The 16351-nt window shown below is 36.6% G+C and overlaps 2 protein-coding genes across 16 annotated transcripts in view; one reads left to right on the top strand and one right to left on the bottom strand.

Moving 5' to 3' along the window:
• HMBOX1 (homeobox containing 1) overlaps positions 1-16351 on the bottom strand; it is a 178021-nt gene that overhangs the window by 34275 nt on the left and 127395 nt on the right. For all 15 annotated transcript variants that reach the window (XM_007962064.3, XM_007962065.3, XM_007962069.3 and 12 more), the window contains exon 6: positions 13991-14144. In XM_007962064.3, coding sequence (XP_007960255.1) covers positions 13991-14144 — 154 coding nt within the window. The remainder of the gene's footprint in view (positions 1-13990; positions 14145-16351) is intronic.
• On the top strand, positions 7425-8556 carry LOC103215555 (ras-related protein Rap-1b). The gene has a single exon (XM_007962062.3). It carries the CDS (start codon positions 7591-7593, stop codon positions 8143-8145), a length of 555 nt encoding a protein of 184 aa, XP_007960253.3. The 5' UTR covers positions 7425-7590; the 3' UTR covers positions 8146-8556.

Here is a 16351-nt window from a genome sequence, read left to right as displayed (position 1 = left end):
TTATTATATACTGTTTCTTCTTTTGCTTAACATTATTTCATTTACCTTTTTCTTCAAACTTACATAGGCCATATCTGTCATCTTACGATGATATTCCACTTAATAAATTCATCATCACTGACTTAGCCACTTGCTACAAAGCTATCAGAGGTGAATGTAAAGAAGCTGGAAAAACATTCACTGAATTTCCTATCCAAATATAACCACCATCTTGGTCAGACACATGGGCTCTTTGTTATGACATAAGAAGAAGATATCTTCACCTAGTTCGCTCAATTCAGCAGCAACATAATAAAGAAGAAAATGAAATGTAAGTTTTTTTGCAACTGTAAAGCGCTGAAACAAGTTTTAGAGATAAACTGAAAAATAAGAGAAGCTGATTTCTTCTAAGCAGTAGGAAGGTGAGTTTTTAGTTTTCTCATTTATAAGGAAGAAGGAAGTAATTCTAACTACCTAGACTGATAAAAAGGTAGGTGAACAATAATTTCTTAGGATTTTCAGATTGCAGCAACCTCAAGATACTTCATTTCTGTAATGCATAACCATAAAAACTGAGGGAACCAGAATCCAAGCCGATTGCTAAACAAACTATTAAGACAGCTCATGAGAATATGCATTAAAACACAGTCCTGAAGAACTGCTCTTCTGCAAGAGCTTAGTTATGGATGTGATTTTGTTTTCTGAAGTTAGTCTGTTTGTGTTGTTATGCTAAGAATCAGTTATTTTCCAAAGATTTAATTTTAGGGTGGGAAATAATTTCTTATCCAAAGCCACAGAATCTCAGAGAAAACAAAGACTCTACACAAAAACAGGAAATTATTTACAATCATAGCATAGAGTGATATAATAATTTTAATAACTTGAAGGACCTTTTAAGAAATTATATAACATTTACTAATTGATTTTAAAAATAGGTATTGATCAGCCGGGCGTCGTGGTTCACACCTGTAATCCCAGCAGTTTGGGAGGCCAAGGCAGGCAGATCACCTGAGGTTGGGAGTTCGAAACCCGCCTGACCAACATAGAGAAACCCCATCTCTAATAAAAATACAAAATTAGCTGGGCCTGGGGTGGCACATGCCTGTAATCCCAGCTATTTGGGAGGCTGAGGCAGGAGAATCACTTGAATCTGGGAGGCGGAAGTTGCAGTGAGCCAAGATCGCACCATTGCATTCTAGCCTGGGCAATAAGGGCAAAACTCCGTCTCAAAAAAAAAAAAAAAAAAAATTTGCTTTTTACATGAAAACAATTTTGTTTTTTTACATGAAAAAAAAAAAAAAAACTGGAACCTAATACTTTATTCAGAAAGTATAAGATACACTAAAGCATATACTTCAGTTTTACATTATAATCAACAAAACTAAGAACAGAGTTGGAGGGTGTGCTTAAAAGAAAAAAGTATAAAAGAAAAGAAAAAAGAAATAGACAGAAGTCTTTTTGGCAAACTAAAGTACCAGAAGGTGAGGAAGAGGAAGATACAGAAAGGAGTTTAGGAATGAAAATAAACAAAAATAATAATAATAAGGGGGCCTAAGAGAAACAAGAATAAAGAAACAAAGAGAAGAAATTTGGGTTAAATGAAATAAGGACTTTTGTCTTCCTCATCTCTGTGTCCCAATTCTTAGTCTAAACCTTAGCAACAGTCAATAAATGTTTACCACATAAAAGTTAAGGAAGATAAAGGGCTAAGAAGTTCAACAAGTAGAATTATTTTTCAAATCATATTTTACGGTTCCCATAACTGTAAGGTCTCAAAATAAGCAACTTAATCTTATTTCTTGTGTGAACGTAACCAAGTTAATTAGTCTCTTTGAATTACAGGTTCTTGATCTAAACAACAAACTGAACTAGATGATCTTTAGGGTCACTTCCTTATTCTTTGCAGTAATGGTGACCAAATATAGGTAAATGAAATCAAAGGAAGGCTCTCAGCTTACACCTGGATTGCTTACATGGAATCAGTGGTCAGTAGATGCAATTTATATTTTTTTGTACAACAAGAGCAAAAGTCACTTACTGTTCACATGACACAAGCTGCTGTCCAAAGAAACATCCAGATAGGTTTTAATTTCTCAGAAGAGCAATATTAGAAAGGATTTATAAGTATTTCTGCTCTAATTATTTTTCTGGCTAGGAGTAATCTTACTGACATTAGAAGGGTCTCTAACTCCATAGGTTTCTGCATAAGTGATATACATATTGGTACATTATACAGAATAATGAAAGATATAAACAAAATAGCATCACTATCACAATGCCATAACAAAGTGAGGATACTGCTAAGGAAGAAAAACATGATTATTTTTGCATTTTGCAAAGTAACAGGATTCTCTTCAAGAGGTAGAGTGGTTTTTTTTTAAGATGCGGAAAATCCTACTAGAAGTTATTTCTTCAGTTTTAAATGACAATTAAGAAAGCCTCAAATTATATAAAGCAAACAAGAAAAAATATATTAAATGAAAGCATAGCTTCATGAAACGAGAGAAGAAGTGGAGAGAGCTTCCTGGGTAAATATTTTTAAAATCTCACAGTGGTTAATAAAGGTAATAAAAGAATAACAGGAAGTGACACTAGGAAAATAGGGCAGGTTAATATTATTCAGAGATTGCTGTAAAAGAACACAGAAGAAACTGATCTTCCACAGTCACCTGAAGCTTGAACCTATGAGTCTCTTTTGTCTTTACACATACGAAAGTATTACTACAGATCATCATATCATCACTCAGCATAGTTCAGAGTCAGAAGACTAGGAAAAGAAATGTTCTTTGCAGGTCAGGGTTTTGATGACTTGCAAAACACTAGGCAAGTTGCACTGCAGTTGTCTGAACCAACCACACCCAGTCTGCAGTTAAATATAGAATTTAGTTTCTGGAACTGTTAGTCTTAACCTTCACTGAAAAAATTAAAAGTAAAAAGGAGAAAGGAAAGAGACTGAAACCAAAGTCTATGTACTAATAAACTGTCCTGGGAAGAATTCCAAAATGCAGTAAAGACCAAGAAAATTAAATTACAGAAACCTCAAGCAATGTTCTAGAAATCGTTTTACAAGCTGATTTGTCTCTTCCATGCTAGTTCTCCCAGTATGTAAAGCATCCTTGAATAAAATCCACTTGGTTACTAGATGCATGTCTCTAATTCAGATTATATACATGTCAGGTTAACAGCAGTGACACCAAATTTAAAACTATGATATAATTTTGATTCGTTATAGTATTGTGGTTGTGATGCTATTTTTGTTCATGAAGACACTTTTATTGTAAGACCTGATTTTTAGATGCTTAAATTTGGGGGAAAGAGATACTCTCAAGCTAAAATTTTTAATGCTGATTCCTTGCCTGGGAGAATATTTTGGATTAATTTTTTAAAGTTGTTTTGGAGACTGACAGAGGTTAAAACAACAAAAAATATTTTCCATATAATTTCAGAGGGTTCTAGGTTTTACTAATGATTTTGTTTCATATTGCTCACTGAAGATGAACATGAACAGAATTTAATAACAAAAATATATTAAATATACTTATCCATAAGAAAAATAAAACATGCAATAGTTTTCATTACAGAGGTATTCATTTGCCTTCATTAGCATTTAATTTGCATGTTCCTGGATACACCCAAATACAGGGTCATCATTTAGCCACTCTGATTAAAAATGATAGCAATAAGTAACCTTTCCACACAAATTTGGCCCCAAAGCTGGTACTACTAACCATTATATTCTATTGCTTCTATCTATCACTGCTAGGTATTCTCACATTTATGCCTGCACCCAGTCAAAGCTTTTTTCCAAGTTGTTGCTTCTCTTTCGTTCTTGCTTAGTTGGGTTGAAAAACCTGTAAAGAGATTTGGAGGCTTATTTTACCTTCCTCCCTTGTGACCAGAATAGGTGCTATAGCCAGGTCTTACTCTTTTGTGTCCCAGTCACACACGCTAATGCTCTAGAGACACACCTGTTTCCAAAGATAAAGGAATATCTAGCCCAAATTGCTGAAAGATTAGTAGGGAAAGAGTATATTAGAAGTCACTCTCCTAGGCCATGAAGCCTCCAAAACTTCTTCTGACATAAACCTTCTCTTCAGCTCTACTCCTTTCACTCTTCTCATCCTTAAATGTATCTATTCTTTCTATCCCTAGCACTTTGCCTCACAGCCCTTAAGTACTTCATTGAATGAATGAACAAATGGGACAGTTAGGTTTGTAGAATCACGTTTGAGCATGTAGAATCACATGATCTGCATATGCAGATATTCCAGACATTCACTATAGATGACTTTTTTCCCCTTGAGAATATGTAAACTACTTAAGGTAAGCCTAGGTTACTGCTAACACACAGCAAATGCTTTATTTAAAAAATGAATAAATATTAAGTTAGTTATATATTTTATCCATTAAAATCTAGTCAGGTCCTCTTTTTAAAAACAAAATCTTTTTTAATTATAAATATTTTAAACCCACAAAAATATAATAAACCCACAATCCCCTACATACCAGCTTCAACAATTAGCAACCATTTTGCCATTCTTATTTCATCTTTTCCCCATTCTAATCCCCATATGCTCTTAAACAAATGGAAGGTTGCAATATATATTAATCTAGGGACATCAGACTTTAGAGTTAATAAAGCCCAAGTCCACGAATTAAAAACAATCAGTATATACCCAAATTAAAATAACATTCTTCTTAGTAAGAAGAACTCAAATCTATGAATAGCACTGGTTAAAGATCTACATGTGGCCGGGCGCGGTGGCTCAAGCCTGTAATCCCAGCACTTTGGGAGGCCGAGACGGGCGGATCACGAGGTCAGGAGATCCTGGCTAACACGGTGAAACCCCGTCTCTATTAAAAAAATACAAAAAACTAGCCCGGCGAGGTGGCAGGCGCCTGTAGTCCCAGCTACTCGGGAGGCTGAGGCAGGAGAATGGTGTAAACCCGGGAGGCGGAGCTTGCAGTGAGCTGAGATCTGGCCACTGCACTCCAGCCCGGGCGACAGAGTGAGACTCTGTCTCCAAAAAAAAAAAAAAAGATCTACATGTGACTGGGACACTTGTTAGCTTTGTGGTCCTAAGAAGTTAGTTATTCAACCTCTTTGAGCCTTGACCGCCTCATTAGAAAAAGGAAAAACCAGGACTGCAGTGAGAATTAAATACGGAGGGTAAGTATATGTGAAGCTTCTAATAGTGCACTGAATAAATGTTTTTTTTAAAAAAGCAGCTTGATATAATTCATATACCAAAAACTTCACTTCTTTAAGGCATACAATAGTTTTGAGCATATTCATAAAGTTGTACAAGCACCTCCACAACTGATTTTAGAAATCTTCATCACCCCAAAAAGAAACACACACCCCTTAGCCATCACATACCCCTCCCAACACCCCTATCCTCCCCTGGCCCTAGGTAACCCACTTATCTACTTTTTGTTTCTACAGGTTTGCCTATTCCAGATACTTCATCTAAATGGAATCATAGAATACTGTCCTTTGTGACAATAAATGTTTCTGGAATTAAATATTTTAAAAGTCAAATATGTGGAATACACTGTGGAATGAGGTCAGAGAAGGAGAAAACACACATATATATGAATGATGCACCAAGACACATACTAGGAAATATACATATCATTGAAGTGCTCTGGGTATGTTAAGAGGCAGGAAAACTCTGTGTGTGTGTGTGTGTGTACATGGTAGCAAGTAGGTAGTTTGTGGACAGTCTCTGATTGCTTTATTTTCTTCATTTCCTTTCATGATGAGCAAGGTCACCATGAGAGAATGAGGATGGGGAGTTTGCAGAGAGAGAAGAAAGTGTGAAATAATCTTATAGGAGAGTGGGAAAAAATAAACCAGAAAGGTATAATATTAATTCTGCTTGGCAGAATTAAAGACCCACTTGAGGTTCATGGTCATGAATTTAAAATGAGATCACTCAGTAGAGTTTTAAGTTTTTCTCCAGTCACATTTCGCTGCAAAAATGCACGAACTGTATAAGTGGATATATTTAACCAGAGTTTATTCACACTCATGGCTTTAACTGTACCTAATATATTGATGACTCCCAAATCTCCATTTCTAGTGCTACTGAACTCTCCTAACACAGAAATCTTGAGGTGACTTCACAGTCAAAGCATTAAACTAGAAGAAGCTTAGATGGAAAAAGAACAGTGGTCTAATAAGGGTTATGAGAAAGGCATTCTACTGTGTGATTTATACATATTATCTCAAATAATTCTCATAACTCTTCTCATAATAACCATCTCCACTTTACAGAAAGCTGAAATTCCTACAAATTAAAGTGAAGCTGTGACTAATTCCTAAGTCTGTGTGGCTCTGAAGTCCATCTTTTTACTTCATCATGATATTTAACTCTTCATAAATGTGGCAACTGGGACCCAGAGATGCTGAATGATTTGCCCAAAGTGAAAGCTTTTTTTTTTTTTGAGATGGAGTCTCGCTCTGTCTCCCAAGCTGGAGTGCAGCGGCTCAAACTGGGCTCACTGAAAGCTCCGCCTCCCGGGTTCACGTCATTCTCCTGCCTCAGCCTCCAGAGTAGCTGGGACTACAGGCGCCCGTCACCACGCCTGGCTAATTGTTTTTGTATTTTTTAGTAGAGACGGGGTTTCACACCCCGTTAGCCAGGATGGTCTCGATCTCCTGACCTCATGACCCCTCATAATCTGCCCGCCTCGGCCCCCCAAAGTGCTGGGATTACAGGCGTGAGCCACTGAGCCCAGTCAGTGAAAGCATTTTCTAATAGCACGTACTGTCTCCCAGATGCTCTCTAATCACTATGCTAAACTCTTAAATACTTCCTGTTTTGTCATTCCAAAGTGTGTAACTAGGTTAGACTGTTTTTCTTCCGTTTTTTTCTGATATCGATCACTTTTTATCCATTTGCTATCCTTTGCTTATACAATACAGCTTAGGCCCTCAGCAGTCATGCACAGGTTACTCTAATAGCTTCCTAAGCTGGCCTCCATCTATCCCTCCTCTAATCCAGTGTTCTCCAACCTTTTTGGCACCAGGGGCCAGTTTCGTGGAAGACAATTTTTCCACAGATGGGGTGGGGGATAGGAAGGGTGGTTTAGGGATGGAAATGAATAGAGTTCGAGCTCCTGTGAGAATCTAATGCCACTGCTTATCTCATAGCAGGTGGAGCTCAGGCAGTAATGCTTGCTCTGCTGCCACTTGCCTTCTGCTGTGTGGAGGTCCACAGCCCAGGGGGTTAGGGACCCCTGCTCTAATCCATTTGCATATGAGTTAGTCACTTCCTTTCTCTGAGGCTCTTATATATAAACTGCAAATAAAATACCTACAGTACAGAATTCTGAAACTTAAATAAAAATAATTTCATATAATTATCAATAAGATCAGTAACTGTATAGTAATTAAATTCCTATTCAAATGTAAGCTATCACTGCCTTAAGATTTACGAAGGGAGGAGTCAGGCGTGTAAACCAGCCGGAGCGGCGGCGGCAGCGGCAGGACCGCCGTGGCGCCGAGAGTAGCGAGCCGGAGGGAGCACGGGGCGACGCTGGCTGCGGGGACCCGGTGACAGCGTGAGAGGTTCGCAGAGTACTAGGTTTTGACAAGCCTGCATCATGCGTGAGTATAAGCTAGTCGTTCTTGGCTCAGGAGGCGTTGGAAAGTCTGCTTTGACTGTACAGTTTGTTCAAGGAATTTTTGTAGAAAAATATGATCCTACGATAGAAGATTCTTATAGAAAGCAAGTTGAAGTAGATGCACAACAGTGTATGCTTGAAATCTTGGATACTGCAGGAACGGAACAATTTACAGCAATGAGGGATTTGTACATGAAAAATGGACAAGGATTTGCATTAGTTTATTCCATCACAGCACAGTCCACATTTAACGATTTACAAGACCTGAGAGAACAGATTCTTCGAGTTAAAGACACTGATGATGTTCCAATGATTCTTGTTGGTAATAAGTGTGACTTGGAAGATGAAAGAGTTGTAGGAAAGGAACAAGGTCAAAATCTAGCAAGACAATGGAACAACTGTGCATTCTTAGAATCTTCTGCAAAATCAAAAATAAATGTTAATGAGATCTTTTATGACCTAGTGCGGCAAATTAACAGAAAAACTCCAGTGCCTGGGAAGGCTCGCAAAAAGTCATCATGTCAGCTGCTTTAATATACTAAATGCATTGTAGCTCTGAGCCAGGTCTGAAGAACTGTTGCCCAATTCAACAGTGCCAGCATTCCAACTTTGTTAAACCTATCAACATCTTAAATGGACTTTCCTGTGGTGGTACCCTTTAAGAGGCGGATGAAAGCTACTATATCAGTTTGCACATTCTAATCACTTTCCAGTATCACAAGAGAGATTTTTACTTATATAATAGTCCTAGAGTATGCAGCTGGTAAAACCAGAGGCTACATCCAGTATTACTGCTAAGAGACATTCTTCATCCACCAATGTTGTACATGTATGAAAATGGTGTACTGTATACTTTAACATGCCCCATACTTTGTATTGGAGAGTACAATAATGTAAATCCTAAAAGCACCACTATTTTAGCATAATAAAAGAAAGTCCAAAGAGCTCCTAAAAAAAAAAAAAAAAAAAAAAAAAAAGATTTACGAAGGGAGATACTATAACTTAAATATATATTACATTTATTTCTCCAATTATACGCATGTAGTATGTGTTAAAATACATACTTGATTGATTTCTTGTCCATTATCCATACTCCCACCACTATTATCTAATCAGATATATCTCCTACATAAGGCCCAAATGCCAGCGCTTATGGTATAATTAAACATGGTGCTTGTTTGATTATAGAATGCACAATATAACCAAGTTCTGAATAATCAAAGTAAGAATGCTCCTAACATTATAATGCCTTTTCTCTAACTCGTGAACTCCTATCCCTCATCTGAATGCAGCCAAAATGCTACCACTTCGGTGTAGTTTCCCACTTTTCTCTACATGCTCCTTTTGTCATAACAGCATTCACTTCTCAGTTCCATAATTACTTACATGTTAGCTCCCTCCCTGCCGCCACACATTTGTGAGGGAGTACATTTCAGGGTAACCAAAGAGTTGATGAGGGAAAGTTCTTTACAGAATTCCAGCTGATTAATGTACAAGACATAAACAAATTTCAATACAACAATTTTGTGACTCCTTATGGAAAAAATGACTAGGAAGCAATCATCAAAAGATAACAAAACAGTGATTCTCAGTCCTGCCTACACTTCAGAATCACTTGGGAACTTTTCAAAATATTTCTCTGCCTAGGCTCTACACCCAGAAATTAAGATTCAGTCCGTCAGGGGTGAAGCCCCCTGATAGGTTTTTTTTTTTTTTTTTTTTTAAAGTTCCTCAGGTGATCCTAATATGCATCCAGATTTAAGAATCAATGCTTTAAAACTATTAGGCAGATGGTTAATAGGGGATTTTCTAATAAGTGAATCAAGAAAGTAACACTGAATTCACTGATCAATCTTATGGTTACTAAAATTGGTGCTGTAGCGGTGGATCATGCCTATAATCCCAGCACTGTAGGTGGCCAAGGTGGGTGGATTTCTTGAGCCCAGGAGTTCAAGACCAGCCTGGGCAACATGGCAAAACCCTGTCTCTACAAAAACATAAAAATTAGCCAGGCATGGTGGTGCGTGCCTGTAGTCCCAGCTACTCAGGAGGCTGAGGTGGGAGAAAGATTTGAGCCCAGGAGGTTGATGCTGCAGTGAGCCATGATCATGCCACTGAACTCCAGCCTGGGCAACAGAGCAAGATTCTGTCTCAAAAAGGGAAGGGGGCTGATAAACATGTTCTAAAATTGACTGAGGTTATGGTTGCATAATTCTGTGAATATACTAAAAAGCATTAAATTGTACACTTTAAATAGATGAATTGTATTTCACTAAGGCTGTTTTTTTTTTTAAATCAAGATAAATTTCTATCTCTATGCAAACATACACACAGAAGACTACAGTGTTTTATTTAAATCTTTTGATTTTATATTTCTCTTTTCCTTTGCACTGACAATCTTGGTTCCTAATAACTTTAATATGACTATTTGTTTTATCTGTACCTACATCTATATCTACACCTATCTAGCTATATAAATAAAAATAGTATCTAAATAGCAGTATCTATGACACCAAATTCAGGAGAAACAGTGTAAGATTTTTTTTGGTGTTTCTTTTTCTTAAGCTGTTTCCCACTTGGGAAATATAGTGAAATTGTTGTGTTATAAACACATTTTGAGAATTCTTGGGTGTTTAAGTCACTATTTTGATACACAGGTTTCATTTTAATTATTTTTTAAAGATCATCCTTTTCCCCCCATTTTTTCCCTGATTTTAAATTTTGTTTTATAATTGTGTAATTTAGTTACAAAGTATTTTCCGAGAAATCTAGCTTCTACCCCTCCCTCTTCCAAGTTGTTTCTCTTTTATTGATAACCATTTATTTTATAGTTTATTCCTCCATTTTAAAATAAGTTATAAGCAAATACATAAATGATAGCTTTGCATTATATACAGTTGATTCTGCCTTGTTTTTAACTTAATGTTGTATCCTGGAGATCACTGTATACAGAGTTTTTTGTTCTTTATCTGCATAGTACTCCATTACATGGGCTTCAACATCCAATATGTGGATGTGCTATAATTTCCTGACCTAGTCACTACAAATAGACATTTAGGTCATCTTCTGTATTTTGAAATTAGTAAAAACAGTGCTGTTATCTTTTCATATTTTTTGCCAGTATATCTTTAAGATTCTTCTTCTTTTTTTTTTTTTTGCTTGAGATAGGGTCTTTCTCTGTCACCCAGACTGGAGTGCAGTGGTGTGATCACAGCTCACTGCAGCCTCAAACTCCTGGGCTCAAGCAATCCTCCTGCCTCAGCCTCCCAAATGGCTGGGACTACAGGCATGCCCCACCACACTTTTTTGTATTTTTTGTAGAGATGGGGTCTCACTATGTTGCCTAGGCTGGTCTCAAACTCCTGGCCTCAAGTGGTTCTTCCACTTCAGCCCTCCCAAAGGGTTGGGATTTACAGGTGTGACCCACTGGTCCTAAGATAATTTTCTAGAAGTAGGAAGGTCAAGTCAAAGGGTAAACTCATAGGTAATTTTCCTTGATATTGCTGAATTCCCTTCCATTAAGTTGTTTCATTTTGCATTTCTACAAGTAATGTATTAGAGTGTCTGTTTCTCTACAGCCCAATCAATAGAAAATGTTGCCAAACTTTTGGATTTTTGTCAATGTGATAAGAATAGTATCTCAATGTAGTTTTAATTTGAATTTCTCTTACTATCAATTAGATTGAGCATATTTTCATATGTTCAAGGACCATTTGCATTTTTTTCTCCTATCTTTAGCCCAATAAAGATAGAGTTGTTGGTCTTTTCTCTTTTAAGAGCTCTTTATTAGAGATAATAAAAGTTGCAATTTTTTTTCCCAATTTGTCTTTTACTTTGCTCAGCTTTTTCTCCCTCCAAAGTTTTTCTTTTAATTTATGTAATCATATTTATCGATCTTTTCCTTTATTGTTTTTAGATTTTGAGTCACAGTTAGGAAATATTTTTCCCATTTCCAGGATATGAAGGGACCACTCATGTTTTCTTCTATTATTTATATGGATTCATGTTTTCTTCTATTATTTATATGGATTCACTTCTTTGACTCATTTGAAATTTATCTTGATACATGAAGAATGGAATAATTTTTTACTTTTTTAAAATTTCATTTTAATTTTTGAGATAGGATCTTACTGTGTCACCCAGGTTGGGGTACAGTGGTGCAATCATAGCTCACTGTAACCTCAAACTCCTGGGCCCAAGCAGTCCTCTCACATCAGCCTCCTGAGTAGCTAGGAATGTGGGTGTATGCCACCACACTCAGATATTCTTTGAATTTTTTGTAGAGATGGGGTTTTGCTATGTTGCCCAGGCTGGTCTCGAACCCCTGGCCTCAACTGATCCTTTCGCCTTGGCCTCCCAAAACTGAAATTATAGGTGTGAACCACCATGTCCAGCCTTACCTTTATCTTATACTAATATCTGAGTAAGGCTTTCTTTGCTGGTTTTACAGTCTATGCATTATGTATTTATTTGTCCATTCAGTCAAGAAAAAATTTTATGTGTCATACTAAGGGTAGGAATTTTGCATTTCATTTTGGAAAACAAAAAGTTACATTTTTACAGAACAAAAATCATACTGTGACCTTCTGTACTATTAAGTATTTTGAAAGGCTTTCTGCACTTTTGCAACTATTGGCATAAACTGCATCCTCTTTCTAGTTGTGCCAGGTAACACAAAATTAAGCCAAAGATAACCAACTCCTGGATTAGATAAAGCCATTAGTTAATTAAAATTAATGTTAAAAAGCATAAATTAAGACTGAATAGGAGTCACAGAACAGGGTAAATGCTCAATATCTTTTTAATTAAAATTCAGTGTGATTGTGTCTAATTCTTGTTGCCTAGGAAAAATAAGAATCCCTAAGTCTCTGAGGTTCAACTCTGAAAGTACATTAGGAATATCACCTATTGATATTAATGTCATCAATTTTTTACTTAATTCTTTCTCATGCTGACATTTTGTGATAAATATATACTGGTATTTTCATGAAAAAAACTAACTGGCTAAGTCACTAGCACAATTAGAACTTAGCACCAGGTAGAAACTAATACCTAAAGGAAAATGTACAATATTGAAAATAATTTAGGTTAGACATTATTTTAATTCTCATCTGCTGTGTGCCAAGTTCTAAAGAAATTTTCAAAAAGAATAAAAATTCCTAGATGAGAAAAATAGAGCAGATTGTAAATGTCAGGTCTCCAGGACAGTAATGTCTCATTCTTTCACTTTAATGACTCCAGAATATAAGGATTCATTATTCAATAAATGGCTTCTGCTCTTATCTATAATAAAGAGAGCGAGGAAAGGAATAGATGACAACATCAATGGATAACCTATAATCTCATTTTGGATACTGGATCTCACCTTCACCTTAAGCAAACCTATTAATTTCAACCATATCACATGAACAAAAACATCTGAATTTCGGCATTTTAAATCTCCCTCTCTTTCAGGTAGTGAAGTTCATGAGCTGGGAAATAATCAGAAAGTAGCAGGATGAGAGATGGCAAAAGTCTTAGATGACATATTGGCTATCAAAAAACTTCATTTTAGACCTGAAGTTACAGCTGAGAATTTGTGACCTAAACAAACTCAGTTGGGTGTAGGTCTTCCGACTCTGAGTCCAGTGCTCTGTCCAATATACCAATTCTACTAGTCAGGTCAGATAAGAAAAATGTACAGCTGGAACATTATTGCCTAACTGCATATAAACAAAATTCCACTGAAAAAAAATTTTATAAACATCACTTACAAGTAGATGACTAAAAAGATAATTCTACTATAGGATCTATGCTAAGTATGCCAAACATTTCAGAATCATAATTAATTTATACCATTTCAGATGGGAAAATTGAAGCTACGGTCAAATTTAGGTTAAAAAAAAAATCACTGAGTACCTACTATGGATCAGGTACTGTAGAATGAGAGGATAAATTACTAAAACAAAGTCAAAAATAAGTATTTTTAACCTTTGGGATAAAGCTTATTTAGACCATACTCCTTATTAAAGAAAGTTAAATCTCAGTAGTCTCCTATACAATTATTCAATATTTTTGATGAAAAGAAGACTTCAGAGAGTTTTCCAAAATATAATACAAACATGTGAATTCAAAAAATATTTATTCCAACATTTCTTAAATTACTGGGGACACTATTATAAGTAAAATAAATTGACAGATGCTAACTCCAGCTTTATGAATTCTCAATGCTAAGATCACCTTATTTCAATAATACAGCATTTATAATATTCTAAAGCACTTTTAGAGATAGAACCAAGATACCCAATTACTTGTTTGAAGTGAAAACTGTCCCAATCTATCCAGAGTTGATGTCTTCCCTAAGTTTGCAAGATTTCTCATAGAAAAAGGAGACACATACCTTTCCATAACAGCCAGGCACTCCTTTCTCCAAGTAAATCGACTCCCTCGTCGTAGTCGGAAAGTACCAGATGTGGCAGAGACTGGGGGAGGCGTTTGTCTCCATTCAGGGTCCTCTATTGGAATGGGGGCTGGTCTCATACTTAGTGTAGCGCCTGAAATAAATAAGACAGTTTTAGCAAATATCTTGCAATTAATTTAAACCAATATGACATCTACCTCCTATGGGACTAGGGAAGTATGGTCTTTGGCTTAGTGACAACTTAATCAATGTATCTTTCTCTGAAAAATTTCTTTTGAAATTCCTGCTTGATAGTTATAGTTTTTGAACAATATATCTCAGATGTTGAGAATCTTTCATTACCATTCAAATAAGTTACGAGGTTAGGAATTTATGCATGTAGGAGATAAACTTAAAATAATCCTAATTCTTGTAAACTCTTTTTTTTAAAGAGTGAAATACAGCATGAAAGAAAATAAGATGATATTTGATGTGCTTTTTGTCTACTAACTAAATCAGGTCTCTATAGGTCTAGATGCTATACTAGATTCTGTTACCTCTTGAACATAATAAAATTTCAATGAAAAATATCTATAATTGAGACATTTTACTAATTCAGATTACTCTTTTCTCAAATAGCTTGAACTGCCAATGATGCATTCATTATTCATTTACCATTTATCAAATCCTTTTCAAGTGGCTTGCTCCAGGCTAGAAGCTAAGAATACAACCAGGAAAGCAACATTGTCTCTGACCTCCATGAACTTATTTTATAGACTTCCAGTGTAACTTGGTATATGCTTTCATGGAGTTCAGTCCCTGGCTACCCCACTCTTCTTTCACTCCTTACACTGTTAAATTCATGTTCCCAAAACATAATTATGATCATATCGGTCTTCTAATCAAAAACCTTCAACAAGTTCTCTCTGCCTGTAGTTTAATTCAAACTCTTAATATAGGTCTAGAAAGACACATTAGAACCTGTAGTTTATGCAAATATTAATGCATATATTAATTTTATGTTAATGAATATTAATAAATATTTCTTTCTTTCTAACAGAATTAATACTCTCTTTATTGTACCTTGCAAATAATACTACGGATAGCATTTCTACTTCAAGACTTACAGACCTGTTGTAGATCCCTTTCTTAATAGCTACATCTTTAGACGTATTCTCTTACACAGATGTCCAAAATATTAATCAATACTGATTTTGCTTTTCAAACCTACTGTCCTGCAGTCTTTCCCATCTCAGTAAATAGATACCTACTCTTCAAACTGCTCAGCTCAAAATTCTCAAATTAATCTTTCACTTCTCTAATTCTCCCACATACCACATAACTAATTCATAGGCAAGTTCATTTTATCAAAATATTTCCAGTATCAGATCAATTTTTATTTCTTGCACTGCTACTACTTTTAGAACACGTCAGCATCATCTCTCACAATCATGGTTTCCTGGGACAAGTTTCAAAGATGGCTCTTCACAGTAAGTCATACCTCTGGCTAATCATGCCCTTGAATCTGGGTCAGTCCTATGACAGGTTGTTGAGCAAGAAAACCTAAACAATTCAAGGCTACGTTATAAGATGCTTTGAAATTTCTGCCTAGGTCTCCTAAAATGCTGGCTCTGGGGGAAACCAGAGGGGCCATACAAGAAATCTGACTAACCTGAGACTATGATGTTGTAAGGAAGCCCAGGATAGCCACGTGGAGAGGCCACATGGAGTGAAAGATGCTCTGACAGTCCCCAGGGGCTTGTGCCAACTCCACCCAGGTGCCAGCATTTGAGAGAAAAAGCCATCTTGGACACTGCAGCCACAGCAAACGCCACATGGAGAAGTGCAGAAACCAGGTGACAGACAGAAACAAGGCCTCAGACATTCAGTCCCAGCACATGAAAGTAGACGTCAACCTCCAACGTCCCTAAGGATCCCTGCCTCCTGGTCTGCACACCTCTGTGTAGTCCCTTCCCACACTGCACCATGATTAGGCTGTGTGACCAACAGCATGTGGCAGTGATGGTATATCACTTCCAGGATCAGAATACAGAAGACACTGTGGCATCTGTCTTGGATGCTTTCTCTCTTATTCACTCAAGGGAAAACTACCTGCCATGTGTGAGGACACTCAGGCAGTGGACGGTGAGGCCCATGTTGTGAGAAACTGATGTCTCTGACCAACAAGCAGTGAGGACCTAGGACCTGTCCACGTCCACATGAGTGAACTTCCAAGTGGACCATCCAGTCTCAATGACTGCAGCCCAGGCTGACAGCTGAACGGCAACCTCTACAGAACTCTGAGCCAGAAACAACCAGTTAAGCCACTCCTGGATTCCTGATCTACGAAAACTATGAGAT

The sequence above is a fragment of the Chlorocebus sabaeus genome, chromosome 8 (assembly GCF_047675955.1).
Source record: "Chlorocebus sabaeus isolate Y175 chromosome 8, mChlSab1.0.hap1, whole genome shotgun sequence".
Classification (NCBI taxonomy): domain Eukaryota; kingdom Metazoa; phylum Chordata; class Mammalia; order Primates; family Cercopithecidae; genus Chlorocebus; species Chlorocebus sabaeus.
This window is presented reverse-complemented; position numbering and strand designations above follow the sequence as displayed.

Bases quoted from the DNA above. Each gene is read 5' to 3' on its own strand.
- LOC103215555 (XM_007962062.3), top strand. From the start codon at position 7,591: ATGCGTGAGTATAAGCTAGTCGTTCTTGGCTCAGGAGGCGTTGGAAAG.